Source organism: Mustela erminea, chromosome 13, assembly GCF_009829155.1.
Source record: "Mustela erminea isolate mMusErm1 chromosome 13, mMusErm1.Pri, whole genome shotgun sequence".
Taxonomy (NCBI): domain Eukaryota; kingdom Metazoa; phylum Chordata; class Mammalia; order Carnivora; family Mustelidae; genus Mustela; species Mustela erminea.
In genome coordinates, this window is record NC_045626.1 from 79051596 (window position 1) to 79072660 (window position 21065).

A 21065-nucleotide genomic window follows, 5' to 3' on the forward strand; every position below is an offset into this window, starting at 1 on the left:
CTCATGAATGAAAAAGCAGTATCTTAAAAAAAAAAAAAAAAAAAAGTGGATGCTTGCAGTATCAGTGTTGGTTTAGATTTTCTTGTAAATTTCAACACCTGTGTATTGTGCAAACTTGCCGATTTGTTTAAAGCAAACTTTTAAAAGTATACTATAAGGCAAAGTGTCAAGATCCTAAGAACACAACTTGATGAATTTCCACTATATTCACACTCCCGTATCAGCCCTCCAGTCAAACAGAACCGTACGTGCCCCCAAGGGTCACCACTACACTGACTTCTTGCACACAGGTCCATTTTGTCTGCTTTTGCACTTTCTACATACGGAATTATTCTGTGTGAGCCTTGCGTGTCTGGCTTCTTTTGTTCAACATGGTGTTTATGTTCTTTGCCATTAGCAGCAGCTTATTGTTACATAGTATAGTAGAGACCTATATTGTTATATTGTTACATGGCTTTATCACAGTCTATCCATCTTTCTGTTGAGGAACATTTGGATTAGCTCCAGAGTGGGGCTATTATGAATGGGTTGCTGTTCACACGGCAGTGCATTCTGGCAGATCGGTGGGTAAACACAAGTATACATGCCTGTTGCATACCTACTTAGAGGAGAGAATGTCGATTGGGGGTTATTTGTATATTTCACTTTGGTAGCCGTGCCAGGCTGTGATTGTACAAATTTACATCCCACCAGTGGCTGATGGTTTCTCCACCAGCCCCAGAAACCACAGGGTAGCGAGAAGCAGAGGTTTCAGCAGCTGCTCTTGGAGAGGAAGATGTGAGCAGAGAAAAAAGATGGGATGGATATTTGAAGCCTGTGACTTGTTTGCGGCCACCCTAGGAAGGAGAGTCTGGAAGTCTGGGAGCCTGGTGCGGTGATCTGTTCTGCCATATGCGGTGGGGACGGTCTTTTCTGTGCTCTGGCCTATAATGAGTGTAGGTGGCTATTCAAGAACTGAGTATCCAGGGGAGGAAATCCGCCCACGGTCTCCACCATCCCCAATATTTAAATGTCAGTATGGTTTAATTGGCTGCACAGCCCACTCCCTCCCCCTCTCCCGCAGCAGCCATAGCAAATGTTTCCCTAGGACAGCAACAGCAGGGGACAACCTTGAGTCACCATGGCTGCCAGCTTCCTGGGCGACCTTGGACAGGTGAATCAGACTCCCTGGGAGTCCACTTCCCTGAGCATCTCACCTTAAGGAAGTGAAGAAATGAATCTTAGTCAAAGATCATGGGTAGCATTTTGGACGGATATATGGGTGGATGAGTGGATACATAGCTAGGTATATCGGCAGGAATATAATAGCTGGACAAACAGATGTGATATGTGTATTAATATATAATACATATTTGTATAAGGGTGTGTGTGCCTTTGCCATTTTACTGATCATTTACTACTTCTCCTAACAGCCAGCCCTTAATATATGTCAGGCATGGAGAGATGCCCGTCCCTTTACATACCTGATTCCATGTGAGTCTCCTTAACAATCTTGTAAGGCAGGAACTATTGACCCCATTTTACAGATCATGAAAATGAGGCTCAGAGAGGTTAACTCACCTGCCTGGGGTCACACAGCCACTAACTGACAAGTCAGGATTCTAACCCACAGAGTTTGACTAGGCCCCTGTTCCAACCGTTGTGCTACCCTTTCCACCAGGTGCCAGGCATTTCCCTGGCCTCTTCTCATTCAGTCCTCATAGTGACTCTACAAGGTAGGTGTTCTCTTTGATAGCTGTGGAAACCAAAGCCCAAAGGGTTTAAGTAACCCACCCAAAGGCACACAGTAAAGAGCACAGCTGGGATCCAAACTGAGGTCCCTCTCTGCCAACAGTTCTAGCTCCAAGCACACGATCTCAGTTAAGTCCAGCATGTAACAAGGGCTTGAAAAATACTAAAGGAAGGACTATGAGTCTTTTAGCGATGAAGACCTATATTAAAAGAAAAATTCAAGCCATTATTTTGACACGAGATGGAACATGAACTTTCCCAGTACCATCCCTTCCTCCTTCAGCCAACACCGATACCGTGAGCCAGAAGTGGTGCCAGGGGCTGGGAATGTGGTGGTGAATCTAGAGATCATTTATCCCCTCACCCGTTCCGTGACCATGTACTGAGGGCCGGCTGCGTGTGTGTGTGCCAGGAACTGAGCTCACTGCGGGAGGGACAGACGGAGGGGTATGCAGGCAACTAAACGGGGGAGGTGTGACCGTCACTGCATTAATGTCCTCTGTCATCTTGTCATTTATCTTACACCACTGGTCCTTGCAATGAACTCAGTGAGGCTGAAAAGGTGAGGCCTTCCATCTCAACAGGCATCTGGCGTTGGGGGAGGAGTACTGGTGTTGACACGCCGCCGTCTGAAGGCTTGAATGCATCGTTGGCCGATGGTACTTGGTGGACGTGAGCCACCACTTTGCTGGGGTTTTATCACTGTCCCTCAGCAGCTTCAGGCGAGCGGGAGCAGCTGCGACAAGTGGCTGGCAGAGTGCTGTCTGAGTGCTGTCTGAGGACCCCAGAAGTTGTTGGTTTATGCGTGGCTCTCCTTCTGTGCAAGTCTGGGACAGATGGAACGTGGCAAGCCTGCCCTCTGGATTGGGTTGGCTTCTGCAGGCACCTCGGTGCCAGGGTGGGCGTGTCGTGACAGAAAGTGCCCCCAGCCCCGATCTGCATCCTAGAGCCAGATCTGAGGTCCAGTTACAGGCTCCGTATCCGATAGGCAAACTGGTGGCACCTGCCGTCGCACTTGTCCCGTCCAGCCACCATTGGGGGTCACTCGCCTTTGAACAACTGCTGATCGTTTCTTTTGTCCTTTTGCTTTCCAGCCTGTGTAAGGGACGGACGCTCTATTCTGTGGTGCGGGACGCCAAAATCGTCTTGGATGTCAACAAAACGAGGCAGATTGCCCAAGAAATTGTGAAGGTACCGTAGGGTCTGGGGCTCCCTCCTGAGATGCATGGTCTGGCTTCAGAGCAACAGTCTGGATTAAAAAAAAAAAAAAAAATTTAGACTCGATCTGAAAAATACCAGACTGTAGGTGAGGAGGGGTTTTGCCCGGATACCACATTAGGGTTGGTCCCCCGATGTTTGGCTGCCATCTGTTGCCTCATCATCATGATAATTGGGCCCATCGTGGGGACCCGGGGAAGTTTGTGCGGCTAGAATCCCTTACCCCTCCGATGCTTGAATCCCCATGAGCACATGCCATCTCTCTCCGCAGCTGCTAGGGAAACATCCAATTGTTGCAAGTTGTTTGGGATTAAAACAAACTGGAACATCCTGTGTTTTCTGGCAGGTGCCTCATTAGTCAGTTGACTGGGGCTTTGAGTTCCCATTGGAAGTGTCAGGACTAAGCTGTTAGAAGAGATAAAATGTGACTGCTCATAAAGGCGAAAAACCAAAAATCTAGAGACTCACCCTTGATCGAGACCTCCACGAGACTCTCCCCTCCGTGGTCTTGATCAGTGGCTCGTGATCCATCCCTGGAGGAGGGCAGGGGTTTCTGCACTGATACGGGTTAAGAGGATATAAAACCCATCTTCTGCACAGAAGTTATGTTTTAAAAAGGAAGTGCAGGGAGGCGGTGAATGGAATTCCTTTCTCTGGGGACCTCCTATCAGTTTTTGTCTTCACCCCCCCCCCCCCCCCACTAGGGCCATCTTTCTTTGTTTCTTCTTCAGGAGGTAGAAGAGCTAGGTGGGAACAGTTTGGCGGGGGTCTGAGGGTGGTGGCAGATGTGTGTCTTGGGGACCCTTCCTGTTCCCATTTGCCGTGACTTCTCTTACCCGGCCTCTGAGCCTCTGCGTTGGGGTCCCCGGAACTGCGGCTGTTTGGGGCGCTGTTGTAGGAAAGGCAAGGACGGTGAGCCCAAGCCAGAGTAGTAGCAGCAGCGACCGCTCAGGTGTTCTCTGAAAATTCCCATCTCCTTGCTCCCTGCAGGGCATGGGCTACCTCCACGCCAAGGGGATCCTTCACAAAGACCTCAAGTCAAAGAATGTCTTCTATGACAACGGCAAAGTGGTGATCACAGACTTCGGGCTCTTCAGCATTTCCGGGGTCCTGCAGGCTGGCAGGTGAGCGGCGGGGCAAGGGCCCAGCAGAGTTCTTGGCCGATGACTGTTGGGGGACGGGAAATCAGCCACCCAAATGGCATCAGTGACCAAGACTGGGTGTAGGGCCTGAGGTCGCTGAATTGGGTAGCTAGGCTCTTGCTGATGCTAGAGCAAGCCGTGATTCCCTGGGGGAGGCTTTCTCTCAAGTGGTGCTCTTCCCACGCATGGGCATTACTGGGCACAGAGCATCCCTGAATGCTTGAAAGCCTTTGCCCTTGTATTTAACTGGAAGATCCCCCTTTGCCCCGAGGACCCACCTGGAAGTTGGAATCCCTCAACAGTCCTTGCTCGAAGTTTTCTTATGAATTGATCCATTTTATGCAGCAAGAGTACTGAGGGATTTAAAGTCAGACCCACCTGCGGCCCCCACCCTGGACTCTGCCTGTTAATCACTAAGACTTAGTTATACTCCCGAAACCTCCCCAAACATTGGTTTCCATGCCTGCAAGAAAAAATGACGATGTCATCACGCCTACGTCCGTGGGATCCTCGTGGGGCCGAAAGAACACAATCAAGGATCCAACAGCAGTGCTCAGAGCACGGGGCACACAGCACAGAGTAGCTGCTGCTGAGCTGCTGTAATTACTATAGATTTGCATATACCTCCCCCGGTGTCACCCAGGAGAATCATTAACCGTCTTTAAGTAATTAACTCTCAGGAGCCACTCACCCGAGGGCAAGCTGCCTTGAGTTGACCAGGAGAAACAGCTTATTCCAAATAAACATCCCATGATTCAGGAGGCCGGCCCTCCCTGACTTTTAATTTGGAGTGTGGACACGAGCCATGTGCAGGCGCGGCACACACACACACACACACACACACACACACACTTTGAAATCCTGCAGGTTTTCTCTAATCACGCCTTTTATCACTTGCCCGAACCTCTTCCGGATGGCAGCCCCACGCTCCCCTTTTACTTCAGTTTCAGCTGCTGTGCGGTACTGATCTCTTTGAGGTCCACCCCCGGGCCCCCCAAGGTGAATTTTGTTCGTGCTGCATCATACGTTGGCTCTAAGAGCATCCCCAAACCAGCAACACTTGATCTAGCTGCTTTCTGATCTAGATACAGAAAGCGCAACAGAAGATTAAGTTTCTTGACTCCGCCCCAAAAGATTTCACTGCGTCTCCCAAACTATCAATAAGGCCCTAAGATGAGAGAGCCAGGAGGGCTGAACCTTGTTCCTTCTTCCGTCCGTCTCCCCAGCAGCACTTAGAAGCGGGTTTGCGGGCACAGGAGTTGCAAGGCGCGCATGCGCTCACACGTCCACACGTCCATTCATCCATCACACGGGCCAAGGGGCAGAGGAAGCAGTTGGTAACATCAGTACGATCTCGAGTATCTGTGTCCAGACAAAAAGAGGCCCAGCAGATGCTTGCGTGAACCTGCTTCAAGGCTCTTTAAAAAAAAAAAAAAAACCAAAAATCCGATTCCTCCAACCCAGAGGCATGTCCACATACCCTCCCCCTCCCCCTTTCGTCCTTGGCAGAGAATTCTCCTGCCGGTGGAGAAAAGGAGGGCAAGACCTCTGATTTTCTCCCTTCTGGTTCTCGCTTTTCTAAAGCCCCAGGGTAAGGAGGAAGAAAGGAAGTGGAATGACGTGAGCCTCCTTTCCTTTACCTCATTCACAGAGACCCAGTGTCAACCGGGGAAGAAAGTTCAAGTCAAGGGCAAGGTGGCTGCTGGCCTCATTGTCCAGCCGGTACTCCCCCACTCCCGCCCCTGCCCAGCCTCGTCCTCAACACAAACGCGGACAGTGTTGGGAGAGGCCAAGGAGCTCTCAGCGACCTCTCCTAGAAGGAATCCACATTTCTTGGTTTCCCACGAGTCCCCATCGGGGATCTCCTCTGGTGGTTCAGTGTTTCCTGCTGTAGTTATATGTAGAGCTTAGTTTTCATGTAGGATTTCACTTTGCTCCCTAAGGGTGCTGTTTCCCCAGGAACTGCTGGAAAATTGTGGTTGGGAGTTTTGGGGATCACTTGTTACTTCTGCAGCTTTGGGCAGATCGCTTAAGTGTTTTGAAGCTCTGTGTCCTTATCCACAGAACAGGATTTTGTCCATCCCATAGTGGGCTTGTTGAGATGCAGTGTGTTGGATAAGCTGGTGCACAGGAGGCACTGAGCAGGGGCTACTGGCTGTCCTACCTCTCCCCTCCTTCCCGAGTTAGAGCCTGGGGCATTCACAGGGCTGGGTTCCCAGCAGGGGGAGGTCGGCTGGGCCTGGGCAGGGGTAGGGGTTACCCAGTGAAGTGAGCATGTCCTGGACATCCAGACCCACCCTGGGGCTTCCCCCCGAGCTGGTCCCCAGCATTGCAAGCACACAGCTGTGCTGCCATTGTCATCGAGAGAAGGTACCATTTTCCACGCCAGCACTATCATGCCAGCGCCCCGCAGGCTGTTATTAATCATAATAATAACCGTAATGACGATGATTTGAGTTTTCACCGGTGGGCCCATCGCCAAGGGAATAGGACATCCCGGAGTGTCTGGGCCAGGCCTGGCATCCGGCCCCCTCCCGGGTGTGTGCCCCCTCTCACCCTGGGCTGATAGCTGGGGAGTGGCCAGCATCCCTCCTCCCGGTCCAGCCAGCAATTGCAAACCACTGACATTTAGCCATCGAGTCCAGAATAGGCAGCAGGGGCGGTCAGAATACCATCAGAACTGGGGTGCTCTCTCTTTTGGCAGCGGCACCCCATCTCACCGCAGCCCCCCACCATGACCTGGCTGTACCTGGAGAGTGTCCGCTGGCTCAGGCCATGGCCCTACCTTCTTACGTGATGTTCTTACCTTGGGCTATAGTCTCAACTCCATCTCTGAATCCTCAAGATGTAAACATATCCATAGGTAATAATTCTGTCTAGTAATCCTGAGACCCTGGCAGCTGACACAGCCCTGCGTAAGCCTCGTGTGAGATTAATGTGCCCATTGTGCAGGTGGGAAAGTGGAGACTCGGGCATGCTCAGGGTCACATGGCTAGTAAGCAGCAGATAGATCCTTAAGTTCCTGAAGGCATCCCCAGTTCTCGAAGCAAGAATTCACACGGCCCTGCCAACTCAGGGCTTTCCAGTGGATTTGGGTCTGCTGTGTAACAAGTCCTATGTTACTGATGCTAAAAGACTGACATTTGGACCATTTCCTTATTTTCTATATAAATGAGAACAGTGATTCTCAGCTGGGGCTCTTCTGTCCCCGTCCCCCGCCAGGATATTTGTAATGTCTGGAGACCTCTTTAGTTGTCACAACAGGGGAGGAGGGAAGACTGGTATCCAGTGGGGAGAGGTCAGGGATGCTGGTCAGAACAGGCCCCCACCACAAAGAATGATCCAACCCCCAAACTCCTGAGACCTCTCTTTTCTGGGTTCTCTCTTTCCCCGTGTGGTCCACAAGATAACTTTAGGGATGATGTTAATAAGCATCATCTATTCTAGTTCCTATGTATGGTCATGGTAAGAAGTAAATGAAAAAACCCCATTTGTAGTAAATAATATTTGAGAGCTGTGCTGTCCAATAACCCCCAGCCACATAAGACTATGTAATTTTAACTTTTTTTAAAAAAAGATTTTATTTATTTATTTGTCAAAGAGAGAGAGAGGACAAGCAGGGGAGCGGCAGGCAGAGCAGGCAGAGGGAGAAGCATGCTCTCTGCTGGGCAAGGAGCCCAATGTGGGACTAGATCCCAGGACCCTGAGATCACGACCCGAGCTGAAGGCAGATGCTTAACCAACTGAGCCACCCAGGCATTCCGAATATTAACTCTGATTAAAATTAAATTAAAACTTTAATTCTTCAGTTACACTAGCTGGATTTCAAGTGCCCAATGGCCATGACGGCTCATGGCTGCCATATTGGATAGCACAGGCAGAAAACATTTCCATCATCCTGGAAAGTTCTATGAAATAGTGCTGCTCTAGAAGATGTTCAGATAGGGCAGGAGTCATGGTCACAGGATATGAATATGTGCAGTTCAGGGAGCAGCGCACTGCACCTGACATGACTCAGAAGCCACCCTAGGGGAACCGGAGAATCCAGCCAGCCCCAGCTCTCCACATTCAGGAGGCTCTGGGCCATCATGATCTCACTCCCGATGGTTGGAGATATCCATCCCCATCCCCCATCACTGCCCCCTTTCCCTGTAGTAACTAACTGGCCCTTTCCTGGGAGTCTTGAGTCAGTGGAAGCCTTGTAGGAGATCTGCTCAGATTTCAGTCCCAAATGGAAAACTCTGTACTTAACTGAAGTCTTACCACGTGAAGAAAATACAGATAAAATTTTTTTTCCAGATACAATTTTATCTAAAGTGAGATCCCTCTTATCTTTGACACATTCCCCTGTTAAATTTTTTCATATAATGCTTATCATTGTCTGTATTTTTCCTATTTATTGAATTCATTTGTCACCCCCTTCTCCTACCAAAGCACAGGCTCCAGGAGGGCACGGACCTTGCACATTTCCATCACTTCTGTGTTCCCGGTGCCAAAACCAGAGAGCTTAGGCATAGCAGTTCTCCAGAAATCCAGTGAATCCTCATTATTCGTGGATTCCACATTTGCGAATTTGCCTACTCGCTTCAACCTCTTTGCACCCCCAAATCAATACGGCAACCTCGCAGTCATTCCCAGCCATGCACAGAGTGGTGAAAGTTTGCATCACCCGGTGTATGTGTTCCCAGCTGAGGTCAGACAAGGGGATGCCCTTCGTTCTTGCTTGAACTCTCGTACAGAGAGGACCAGCGGGCAGAGAAGACCTGGGAACAGAGGCAGGAGGGAGCCATGCGGTGCAGGAAGCCCTGGGCCTCGGGGCCAGTGGGACAGAGTTTTGCAATTCTGGCACGTGATTGTGGGGCCGCCCCAGACACATCACTCAATGCTTCTGAGCCTTGTTTTCTCTTCCTTAAAATAATGAAAATAGAATGTACTAGAATGAGCTGTTTTTAGGATTTAAGATATACCCGATGTGAGGTGTGTGCGTGAATACATATTTCCTCTCGGAGCCAGGATTCTGTATTTGCTAATTCTCTCTTTGCAGAGACTTTATACAACATAACTGCCACGAGTAACAAGACTCAGCTGTATGGGCGGAATGAATATGCAGGAGGGGATGCCTCAGAGGGAGAGGGACCCGAGGATGGTTTGGGTGTCGAGCGTCTCCCTCCAGACCAGACTTCCTTGCCCCTTTTTTGCTGGGGCTTGGCCTCAAGTACAAGGGCAGGCAGTGCCCAGTAGCAGGAGATGTGAGAAAGCCAGTGGAAGTGGTCCAGAGGCTTGGGGTCGGTGCTGGGGGACTGGTCCTCCCTGGGCTGGGAAGCGGGCTCACTCTGTGTTTTGCATCTCCAGGCGGGAGGACAAGCTACGCATCCAGAACGGCTGGCTCTGCCACCTGGCACCAGAGATCATCCGCCAGCTGTCTCCCGACACAGAAGAGGACAAGCTCCCCTTCTCCAAGCACTCAGATGTCTTTGCACTAGGGTAGGTGGCCCATGCTGGCCGTGGGGAGCCCCAGCCCAGGCAGAGGGACAATTTCCAACCCTTCCTTCTCTTCTTTTGGAAGAGACGGGGCACCTACCTGCTGGGGCCTAGGTGGTCAGTTTTCTGGGTGAGATGGGGGTATCCAAGTGGGGTGTAGTAGAAACAGTGACTCTAGCAAACCTTAATATGCTGCATTTCTAATTGGTTATGTGACAGTGGCAAGTCACTTGATCCATTCATTTATTTGCTAAAGCAACATCTGTGATCTCAAGTCTCTGTAGTCAGGAACTTGGCGGTGGGGGTGGTGCTTAGCCGAATGGTTCTGAGCTGGTTCGGGATCTTTCGTGAGGTTATGGTCAAGATGTTGGCTAGGGCTGCAGTCTCATCTGAAGGCTAGATGGGTTGAGGATCCACTTCCAAGGGGGCCCCCTCACATGGCTGTTGACACAAGGCCTCAGCAGGACTGGGGGAGTAAAGGAGGAGCTAATCCCAGCCTGGGAGATCAGAGAGGGCTTCCCAGAGGAGGTGACTCCTGCGCCTAAATTAGTGGTTGAATATAAGTGGGCCTGATGAGGGTAGGGTGAGTTGTCTACACAGAAGGAACATGTGAAGAGGCCTAGCGTAGAATACAGATTTCCTACAATGAAGGAACATATGGGGTGTGGAGAGGGGAGGAAGCAGGAAAATATGAGCTGGGGGTGGTAACAGGAGAGACTAGGATGGGAAATCGAGTCAATCCTACAGGGACTAAGAGGCTGAGTTAGGGAGTTTTCACTTCATCTTCACAGCACTGGGGAGCCATTGATGGTTACTAAGCCGGGGGATGTAATAATATCTTGAGTTTCAGAATAATCCTTCTTCTGTGCAGAGAATGGGAGGAAGGATGAGATTAGGAGGCTGGGTGACCAATCCAGGCAGAGAGGCTGACCTTCTCTACCAAATCCCTGCCAGTGGGTTTGGACCCTGGAAATGGATGGGGAAGGGTGGGGGGAAGATGGGGTCTGATGTTGGGTTGAATGGGGTTGGTGCCCAGATACCTACCTTAGGCAACTGGGAGAGATTAATGTCATTCACCAAGGTAGAGACCCTGGAGGGGACACCTCGGCTATGCTAAGAGGGCAAAGAAAGCAGTCTTGGACACAGTGAGTCTGGGCTACGTTGGAGATGGCCAATGGAACCAACCAGAAGGCAGCTGTATCTACACAACTGGAGTTATGGCTTCTCAGCTGTTTAAGGGCTTCTCAGAGTTTAGGGCTATTCCACAAAGAGAGAGAAACTGCACTCATGAGAGAGAACGGGATGTCTTTGCAAGTGTAGAGACAGATAGAAGGTGCAGGACTCAGCCCCGAGGTGCAGGACGAGGGCTCCAAGAGGGTGCATCTGGGAAGGCTCCTAGGCTCCCATCCCTCAAATAGCCATGCTGATCTTTGCCTTACCCTGTCCACTGGAGCGGTTGCGAAGATAGCTGGTTACAAACAGAGACAAGGTTGGGCAAGCTGTTTGGCAAAGTGCAGCCCTGCAGGTGTCTCCAATTAGACTTAGCACCACCAAGAGACGTTAGAGAGACCGTCGTCCATGGAAAAGTACCCCCACTATGTCTTCTCTGTAAAGCCCAGGAAGGAGGGTGGGGGTACGTTTGCGGGCACATCAGGATTCTAGACGTTCATCCCTCGGACCCCTTTAGATGTCGTTCGCCTTGATTAGCGTACGCCCAAAACTTTATCTAGTTAGATACTGTTATCTGAAACCAAGCTGCAGTAATTAAGTTGGTATATATTGTAGTATAAATTTAGCAAAAGAAACAAGAATGTAATTAACAAATGCACCAAAATAAGTAATTGGTTTTCCACTGGAGTTTTAATCTTTAGCAATTTATTTTTCTCTTAGTGTGAGTTTCTCTTGGAAGTTGGGTTTGAAAGGAAGTTTTAATGAGGCTTTTATTCCTGACACTGCTGAATTCTGGGGGACCTGGCGCTCTTGGTTTCCTGTCAATTAGGTGCCTCTCGTTGCTTGGGAACATCATGCTTAGGCATGACTTAGAACAAAACTGGACTTTTAAAAGCCTGTGGAGCACCGTGTTTAGGTTTTTGTGGGTGCTGTCTCCTGAAATCTTGACAGGCACCCGAATGTCAGAGGAGGGAACAGGCCCCAGGCGGCTCAGTGGCTGTCTTGTCTTACGGTAATCCGGGGTAGATCTGGGAGCCACCCTGGGACATCCTAACCCCGGAGTTGGAGGGTTTAGGACCTCAGAGTCATTTTACCGCAAAAAGCCCTATTTCCCTCAACCGTAAATAAAAGATAATAAATCCAGCATGACAGACACTGAGGACCCAGCAAGAAAACACCTGTAAGGCACCTGCACCTAGGCTCCTGCTAGGCTCCCTTCCCCCTCTGCATGAGCCCTTGCCTGCAGTCTGTTTTGCGCCTCCTTCCCAAGGCCCTAACAGTCAGCTGCAGGGTTGCCCCCTGCCCCAAATCCTACACTTACACTCACAGAGGACTCTGAAATAGGATCAATTATAGTTTCCTCGTAGCGTAATGGCCAGGGTTGCAGTTCTGTCGTCAGATCAAACGGATTCAGCTTCGCCTGGACCTCTTATCAGCTGTGTGGCCCTCGGTAAGATACAGAAGCTTCCGGAGCCTCAGTTTTCTCTTCTGAAAAATGGGGATGATGATCGTGCCTCCTGTTTGAAAATGTAGGTCTTACTTTGATTTGGGTATGATGAGGGCAATCAAGTAGGAAGCAAGGATCATTAGAAAGATGGTTTATTGTTCATGATTTCCAAAAGCAGGGGTGGGGGTAGCACATCATACCACACAGGGAAAGCACCAGGGTCAGAAGGCAGAGGGAGCAAGAGGAAAATGCGGGCAGGAAACTTCAGTGTGGTTTCCTCAGGGAGGAACCAGTGAGGCAGGGTAAGCAGGCTAAGATGGGCCAGTTTGCCTAATGCAGTGGACTCTAGGGTGTGGGGTATCCAGAGGAGAGAATTTGGGCCCCAGTGAAAGCCTGATGGAGGTGGGGGTGGGGCTTTGGATTGGTTAGTTTGCATATGAAAGACGCACTCACAAGAGAGTCATTTACTATCTCTAGGAATGAGCTGGCCCCTGGGGAGAAGGGCAGTCCCTCCAGGGGTCAGGGAGACCCCCAGATGTCAAATCACTAAAATACAAAAACATGCTTCTCGCACCTCCCCTGTAATCATAATAAATGCAAAGGGCTTAGAATAGGGTCTAGCCGGAGTCAAAACTCAGTGTTACTGATTATTACGGTGACAACAGTCCTCATCTAGCACCTTACGGGGACAACTGCCTGGCCATGTCACTCAACAGCCCAACATCTGAGCTTCACCCCTCCTTGCGCCAGAGGGATGAGTTTGCGGGGGTGGGGGGTGGTGGGGGACAACATGCTGAGAAGCGGGACCCTGGAAATAGCTGGTTTGACAGAGTCCTCTGATCAGTAAAGAAGATAACAGTGTTTAATGTTCTTTAAAGCAAATTTGCATAAATTATTTTAGATTAGAGGAAAGATCATTCCCTAAGGCTCGTTTCAGATATTTCCTGAGTTGGGGAATTTTGTTCCCGGTGAGCTGAGACCTAGTCGCTGTGGACAGCTCAGCAATTCCCAGCATTCTGTGAGCACCCCATGGCACCCCCGCCAAGGCCATCACTGCCACCCTTATCCCCCAGCATTTTCCCCCACTATTCCACGGGATGCCATATATTTAGAAAACAAAATTATTTTTTAAAAAAATCATATACCCAGAATTAGCCATTATTAATTAACATTTTGCAGTTTCTCTTTATTCTCCTGCTGATAAATATATAATTTTTTAAGAGTAGGTATTACTGGGGCACCTGGATGGCTCAGTGGGTTAAGCCTCTGCCTTCAGCCCAGGTCATGATTTCAGGGTCCTGGGATAGAGCCCCGTATTGGGCTTTCTACTTGACAGGGAGCCTGCCCCCCCCCCCCACCTGCCTCTCTGCCTACTTATGATCTCTCTGTCTCTCTCACTGTCAAATAAATAAATAAAATCTTAAAAAAAAAAAAGAATAGGTACTACCTTATATACAGTCTCCTGTCCTGCTTTATTCATTTAAAATTAGATAGTAAACATTTTTTCATGTTGGCAAAATTTCATTGAAGTGTTTTAATAATAATAATATCATATTCCATTTTTTCTGGATTTGCCATAATACATGCAACCTATTCTTTTCAATGAACAGTTGTGTCATTTCTCCTTGTTTTTATATTATATATAATGCTGTACAGAATATCCTTGGAAGTGATTTTTTTGTATCTCTGAAGTATTTCCTTACAGTGGTTTCCTAGAATTACAAGTGTGGGGGTCAGAAATCTTAACCACATTCTATTACACTTTTGGGTTCTAGGTTTTGACTCATTTTAATTTAGGGGTAGGTTCAAGGTGTTCAAAGATACCAGGGAAGGTATCCTTGGACAAGCATGACTTCAAAGACATCAAGAAAGCTTTAGGTGTGTCCCGGCTAGCAAAACAACAGTCCCGTGAGGAAGAGACTAGAAAGTGGAGGGGTTAGCCAGCAGGAGGGCTGGGTAGATGTGTGTTGGTCAGGGGACATAGGGTCGTGAGTGACATACCACATCAACGACCTCTTTTACATCTGCCAACAGCACAATATGGTATGAACTCCATGCCAGGGAGTGGCCTTTCAAGACTCAACCAGCAGAGGCAATAATCTGGCAAATGGGCACAGGCATGAAACCCAACCTCAGCCAGATTGGCATGGGAAAAGAAATCTCGGTAAGTCCTGGGACAGTGCTCTGGGGGTCAAGGAGAGAGGTAGACACAGTTCAGAGCAACTTTTTTCCCATGTGTTAAGGTTACGAATGCTTCCCCAAAGGGTGGCACAAAAGCCAGTCCAAAGCCTTTTCAGATCACGTGATTTGGAGCTTAGGAAGTTTCTGAACTATGCCTGCAATTCAGGCTCCCGCCTCAAGGGTGCGGTAGCACTTGTCCAGACTATTTCTAGCAATAAATTGCTACATCAAGTAGAAAAAGTGAATTCCTCCTTTTCTGTTACTTTTAAAAGATATTCATTAAAATATTGGGTAATATGCTATGATTTTAATTTATTTGCTTCTACATAAAAATTTTTAAGTCATGATCCATCTCAGAATAAGATACACACAAACAGCGAAGCCTGAGTATAAATTAATAATCACCCTCTAAAACACAGCAGGAAGAGTGCTGTCTTTTGATCAGAAGACACATGAATCAGGGAAGGAGTAATTACCTGGTATGTTTTTAAGGACTACCTGTATATAGGCTTTCCTATCTCGGATGAAGTGATTATTAAAAATAATCTCCAGGGGCACCTGGGTGGTTCAGTGGGTTAAGCCTCTGCCCTCAGCTCAGGTCATGATCTCAGGGTCCTGTGATCGAGCCCCACATTGGGCTCTTGGCTCAGCAGGGAGCCTGATTCTCCCTCTCTCTCTGCCTACTTGTGATCTCTGTGAAATAAATAAATAAAATCTTAAAAAAAAAAAAGTAACCTCCAATGCTTTGATTTTGAAGAGCATTTATGGTTTTGGGATATGGATAGAGACCTCAGGATACACTTTTCTCCCTCCCTTTGAGGAAAAAAAAATGGCCAAGAAACTCCTTGGGGAGCATTACTGATCTCAGTGTATTCTAGACCTTCTAGAACAGGACCTACCTAGTTTGCTCTATGGGCTCATGTGTTAGATGAGTGGATGGATGGATGGATGGGCGGAAGGAAAGACAGAAAGATGATGATGATAGATAGATAGATGGATGATGGTGAATGCATGAATTGGGATGGATGGATGGGTGGGGTGGATAGATAGATGGATGACGATAGATGGATGGGTGGATGGATGGATAGATGGATGGGTGGATGGGTGGATGGATAGATGGATGGGTGGATGGATGAGTGGATGGGTGGATGGATGGGTGGATGGATGGATGGTTGTGGGTGGATGGATGGATGGATGGGTGGATGGGTGAGTAGGTGGATGGATGGATGGGTGGGTGGGTGGATGGATGGGTGGGTGGATGGATGGGTGGATGGATGGATGGATGGGTGAGTAGGTGGATGGATGGATGGGTGGATGGATGGATGGATGGATGGATGGATGGATGGATGGGTGGATGGATGGATGGATGGATGGATGGGTGGATGGATGGGTGGGTGGGTGGGTGGATGGATGGATGGATGGATGGACGGACGGATGGATGGATGGGTGGGTGGGTGGATGGATGATGGGGATATATGCAAGTGGAACAAATGGGTAGAAAAATAGACCCAATGAGATGTCAAAAGGTATCAAGACATCACTATTTACACTAAATCACCACATGTTGTCTTCTTTTAGGACATTCTTCTCTTTTGCTGGGCCTTTGAACAAGAAGAAAGACCTACCTTCACTAAGCTCATGGACATGCTGGAGAAACTGCCAAAGCGAAACCGCCGCCTGTCTCACCCCGGACATTTCTGGAAGTCTGCAGAGTAGGTGTTCTCCTTTCATATGTCTCCCCACTGCCTTTGTCCTCTGGCCTTCGCTGCCTTTTTGCTCCCCTCCCCCATACCTCTGCCAGCCATCTCCTTTCCACACACGCACCTTCCTCCCCCAGCCGCCAGCCTTCTTACCGGGTTCCTGTTCAGGGGAGTCTAGGGTCTGCCATCCAGGGCCTTGGTCCCTGTTGCTACCATGGCTACCTCCTTGCCCATCTCTTCCTGATGAAGGCTGATGCCCCAGGGAGTTTGATCATCAGGTGCGAGGTGATGGCCTGAACCCAATAAGCCCCATATGTCTGCTACACAGTGGATTCCTCCAGGGGGCCTGGCTTTCAAGAAATGTCCCCCTGGGGCCAGCAAGCTCTCCCCATCATGGCATCTCACAGCTTCCAGAACTCTCTGTTGCATGAAGACAAGGGCAGGGAAGATTCTCAGCTTCTCCTGGCCATAAGTGTCTCTCAGGCTTCCTCCTTGGAGCCCTCCCCCGCCTCGTTCTTAGATGGAGATCAGTGGTTCTCAGTGAGGTAATTCATGGGGCCTCTCTCTGGGGGCCTCCCTTCCAGGCCCAGCCTTAGTGGTTTCTCCAGAAGGTGAGAGCAAGACTGGCTCGGATGAGGCTTCCAAGAGGTCCCTGCTCCCGCGGCCCTGCTGTTCCAGGCACAGATGGTTGTGCACACTCACACAGCCAGGCGCACGCATGCGCACGCGCGCGCACACGCACACACACACACACACACACACACACCACAGAAACTTAAGCTAAAAACACACCTGTATCCACATATGCATACAGGAGCACTTAGGGACACACACACACTGCACAAGAACATTCTAGGAATACACAGCCCTGTGCTCAAAGCCCACACCTGGAGGCGGACTCAGGTGTACACACACACACACACAGAGTGACATGGCACACCAGAGCAGTTGTCAGCATCTCACCTGAGAGGCCCTAGGCTACCCCTCACCCCACCATTTGACCTTGTTGAGCCTGGAGGACAGGCCCCAGCGGCCCAGCCTCTCCCTAGACACTTGGAAAGAGCACAGACCTCCCATATCAGGCAGATAAGGATTGGAAACCTCCACTCCATCACTTGATAGCTGTGTGGCCTTGGGCGGGTTACTCGGCCTCTCTGAGCAGCAGTGGCAGCCTCTAAAGAATGAGGGTGGCAGACGGCTCTAGCAGGAGTGTGGTGAGGATGACCACAGCCCGGAGCTGGGGCAGCTGGTACAGTGTCCCCCCACAGCAGGTGTTCCGTATGCTGTGGGTCAGGGAGGGTCAGCCGCATCCTGCTGGCCTTCCAGGACTGCGAATGGCTTGAATGTGAGAACAGAGAGAGGGAGGCTCTGACAGGCAAGGACCCTCCCCAGCTAACCTAGTGCAGGCAAGTTGGCCAGTGAGTGTCAGAGCCCAGATGGGGTCCCAAGAGTGCCCGGTGTAACAAACACCAGTGTCATTTGGGCCATCACCCGGATGGCCTCTGCTTTCTCGGGCATCAGGGAGGAGAGAGCAGAAGTCAACTGAATAGAGGGGCTTAAAGCTCTCCGGTTGGAGGGAGAGCTGGGGGCCTTGTTTTCCATTTTTTTGCAAACAGTTGGGCTGAGAAACAGGGAACTAGAGACCCTGTGGTCTGTCAGGATGGGATATTAGGGTCAGTGAAATTTTCTACTCATTCGCTTCCTTTTTTTTTTTTTTAAGATTTTATTTATTTATTTGACAGATAGAGATCATAAGTAGGCAGAGCAGCAGGCAGAGAGAGGAGAAAGCAGGCTCCCCGCGGAGCAGAGAGCCCGATGTGGGGCTCGATCCCAGGACCCTGGGATCTTTACCGGACCCGAAGGCAGAGGCTTTAACCCACTGAGCCACCCAGGTGCCCCTACTCATTCCGTTCTCTACTCCGTCTGTGTGTGTTGAATACCTGCTTTGTGTCAGGCCTGGTTCTCAGAGTGCAAATCCAAGGGCGAACAAAGCCAGTCACCTCCCTGACCTTCTAGAGCAGGTATAATAGGCAGGTAGATGTGTTTTAAAAGGGTTATCATTTCAGATAGAGTTGTGTTGAGAAGACAAGAAGACAAAATTGCAATAGGGATGACTGGGGGCTTTGGGTGGAAGGGAGGGGTCAGGGAATGCCCCTCGGAGGAGATCATGTCAAGGCAAAGCCCTTGGAGGAAAGCCAGGCCTCCACATGGGGGTTTGTAATCCCCAGGACTTTTCTACTTTGATACCGAGAAACAAAGATGACTTCTGTTCCTTTTAGGCTTCAATTTAAGTGTCTTTTTGTATTCGGAGAGGGATTACCTAGGATGGATGCAGATGTGTGTGGCATCTGTGCTCTATTCCTGCACCTGTGGCAGGCATGGCGAATCAATCACAGCACATCCACCATCACTCACCCCACCTGCTAGCCACCACCAGTTACTCAGAATCAATGCATGGGATGCCTTCATTAGACCTTCCAGATTGATCCAACCTCCTCCATTTGGAGAAACTATGGCCCAGAGACATTCAGGAACTCAACCACATTTACATGGGGTGTTGACAAAGCTGGGAACACAGGTCAGGCTCCAACTTCCTAATCTGAAATGTTCTCTTCCCACAACATCAGACCCCATGGCTCTCTCGATCACACTCATCTGGCTTGGAGAGGGTCACTCCAGTGGTGCAGTCAATGCTGGAGTCCTTCCAGAAGCCTGCTGTGTCATCAGGGGATTGACAGAGGGCTTGGCTAAAGTAGATCCTATCTAGGTCTTGGTAATCCATGGAGGGGGCCAACCAGGAGGTCTCCACAGTAGCCAGCATGTTGCGAGGACGTGAGCAGCTAACTCCAAACTTACGTCTGGGGCCTTGGGTTTGCCTCTCCAGTGGGTCACACTTGAGGAGCTGGGTTTTCCAGAATCCCTGTACACCATGCCACATGGTGAACTGGAGAGAAGATTGGGACAAGCCTGCATTCCAGAGCAAGGCATCTTGAAGTTTCCTGTGCATTCCAAACCTGCAGGGGAATTGCAGATTCCCATTCTGTAGGTCTGGGGCGGGGCCCGAGATTTGGCCCCAAGGTGATGCTGGTGTTGCTGGTCCATGGACCACCCTCTGAGTAGCGAGGGTCCAGACCTGCGCTGCCCGAGAGTGGCCACTCCCGACGTGTGGCTCTCGAACACTCAAAATATAGTGAGATGGATGTCCTGTGAATGTAAAATCCACAGGAAATTTTGAAGACTTAGGATTAAAAAAAAAAAAAAAAGGACATTCAGTAATTTGTCCCATTACACAGATAGGACTGGTGATACTTTGAAATTCCAGTGTTTGGGTTACATTGGGTTAAATAGAATACACTATTAAATTCACCCTTTTCTTAACCTTTTAAAATATGACTAGAAAATTTATGACTTCCATGACTTGCATGGCATTTCTTTGTTTTAAAAAAACAACTTTGTTGTGATATAGCTCACACATCATATAATCCTCCTACTTAAAATACACAACTCTGAGGGCGTGGGTATATGACATTGTTTTTACAAATGGTGGTAGAGGGACACCTGGGTGGCTCAGTCGGCTGAGCATCCAACTCTTGATCTCCGTGCAGGTCACGAGTTCAAGCCCCGTGTTGGGCTCCACACTGGGCATGGAGCCTACTCAAAAAAGAAAAAAAGTGTTGGAATATATATCACATACAATTTGCCATCTTAGCCACTTTTCAGGGTGCAGTTCAGTGGCACAGATCACATCCCAGTGCTGTGCCACCACGACCACCATTTCCAAAGCCTTCGTCCCCTCCGAACACAGACTGGACCCACTGAACCGTAACTCCCAGTCCCTCCTCCCTCCGGCCCCCAGTAACCTCTCCCCCATCTCCTGTCCTGTGAACTGGCGCATTCTATGCATTTCATACACGTGGAGTCCTACGATATTTGTTCTTTTGTGTCTGGGGTCTTCACGTAGACTGTCTTCAAGGTTCATCCACGGTATGATGCGTATTAGAACGTTACTCCTTGCCACGGCTGAGCACTAATCCGTTGTCCATATGTACCGTGTTTGGCTTGTCCTTCCATCTGTTGGTGGATACACTGGTTGTTTGCATTCTCACTGCTGGGAATAAGGCTGCCGTAACAGTGCCGTACAAGTGTCTGTTGGAGTCCCTGCTTCCGATTTTTTTCAATAGCGCTGTAAGTCTATTGCACGCCATTGGTCCAGATCTTCCCCATGACCATGCTGATGGTCATCCTCTGGGTGCCACTTACCAAACATATGTGACAGACACTGGGTCAAGCATTCTATCTGCATTGCCTTGCTGACTCCTCGAAGCTCCCCCTAGGAGGGAGGCACGATTATGTTTTTCCTTAGAAGAAAACCAAAGCACAGAGAGGCTAAGTACCTTCCAAGAGGTCACACAGCTAATGAGGAGAGGAGGCTTTGGAACCCAGGTTGGTCTGGACCCCAAATCCATCATCTTGATACCTCTACCCTGCTCCTTCTACACAGAGATTACCTGTGTCCCTTCAGGATTCTTTCCAGAACCTTGCTGGGAGAGTGGGCACTGACATATGACACGATTGCCCAGATCCTTGGTTCAACAGTGGTCAGCAAAGCCTCTGCTCCTAGCAGGAGTGTATGGGGTGGTTCCTGGTCTCACCTCCCCTTCCTGTATTTCCAGCCCTTAAGGAGCCCTTCCGAGTGGGAAGAGTTCTAGGTTCCAATACTGACCCTGCTGCTTCCTGGCTGTGCACCCTTGGGCAAAACACCTAACCTCTCTGTGCCTCCATCTTATACCCCTCTGTGAAATGGGTATAAGGTGCCTATCTTGCAGGTTATTCTCAGGTTCAAATGAGATTAGGTCCATGAACCTGGTACATAGTAGGACCTAGGTATAAAGGGGTATTCCTTCCACCATTTCTTGTAGACAGAAAGAGCTCATCTCAAGCCTCCTAGCCCACCGAGAGGGTGCTCATTCACCAAAGATGGCATTGCTGTATCCG

General features: G+C 49.5%; 1 protein-coding gene across 6 annotated transcripts in view; it reads left to right on the forward strand.

The window, feature by feature from the left end:
- KSR2 (kinase suppressor of ras 2) overlaps positions 1-21065 on the forward strand; it is a 413744-nt gene that overhangs the window by 378975 nt on the left and 13704 nt on the right. For 4 of the 6 annotated variants that reach the window (XM_032309540.1, XM_032309545.1, XM_032309544.1 and 1 more), the window contains 5 exons: positions 2826-2922; positions 3940-4073; positions 9444-9575; positions 14224-14353; positions 15949-16082. In XM_032309540.1, coding sequence (XP_032165431.1) covers positions 2826-2922; positions 3940-4073; positions 9444-9575; positions 14224-14353; positions 15949-16082 — 627 coding nt within the window. Of the gene's footprint in view, positions 1-2825; positions 2923-3939; positions 4074-9443; positions 9576-14223; positions 14354-15948; positions 16087-21065 lie in introns of those variants that run through there. The other 2 variants (XM_032309543.1, XM_032309546.1) reach the window with 1 other exon arrangement.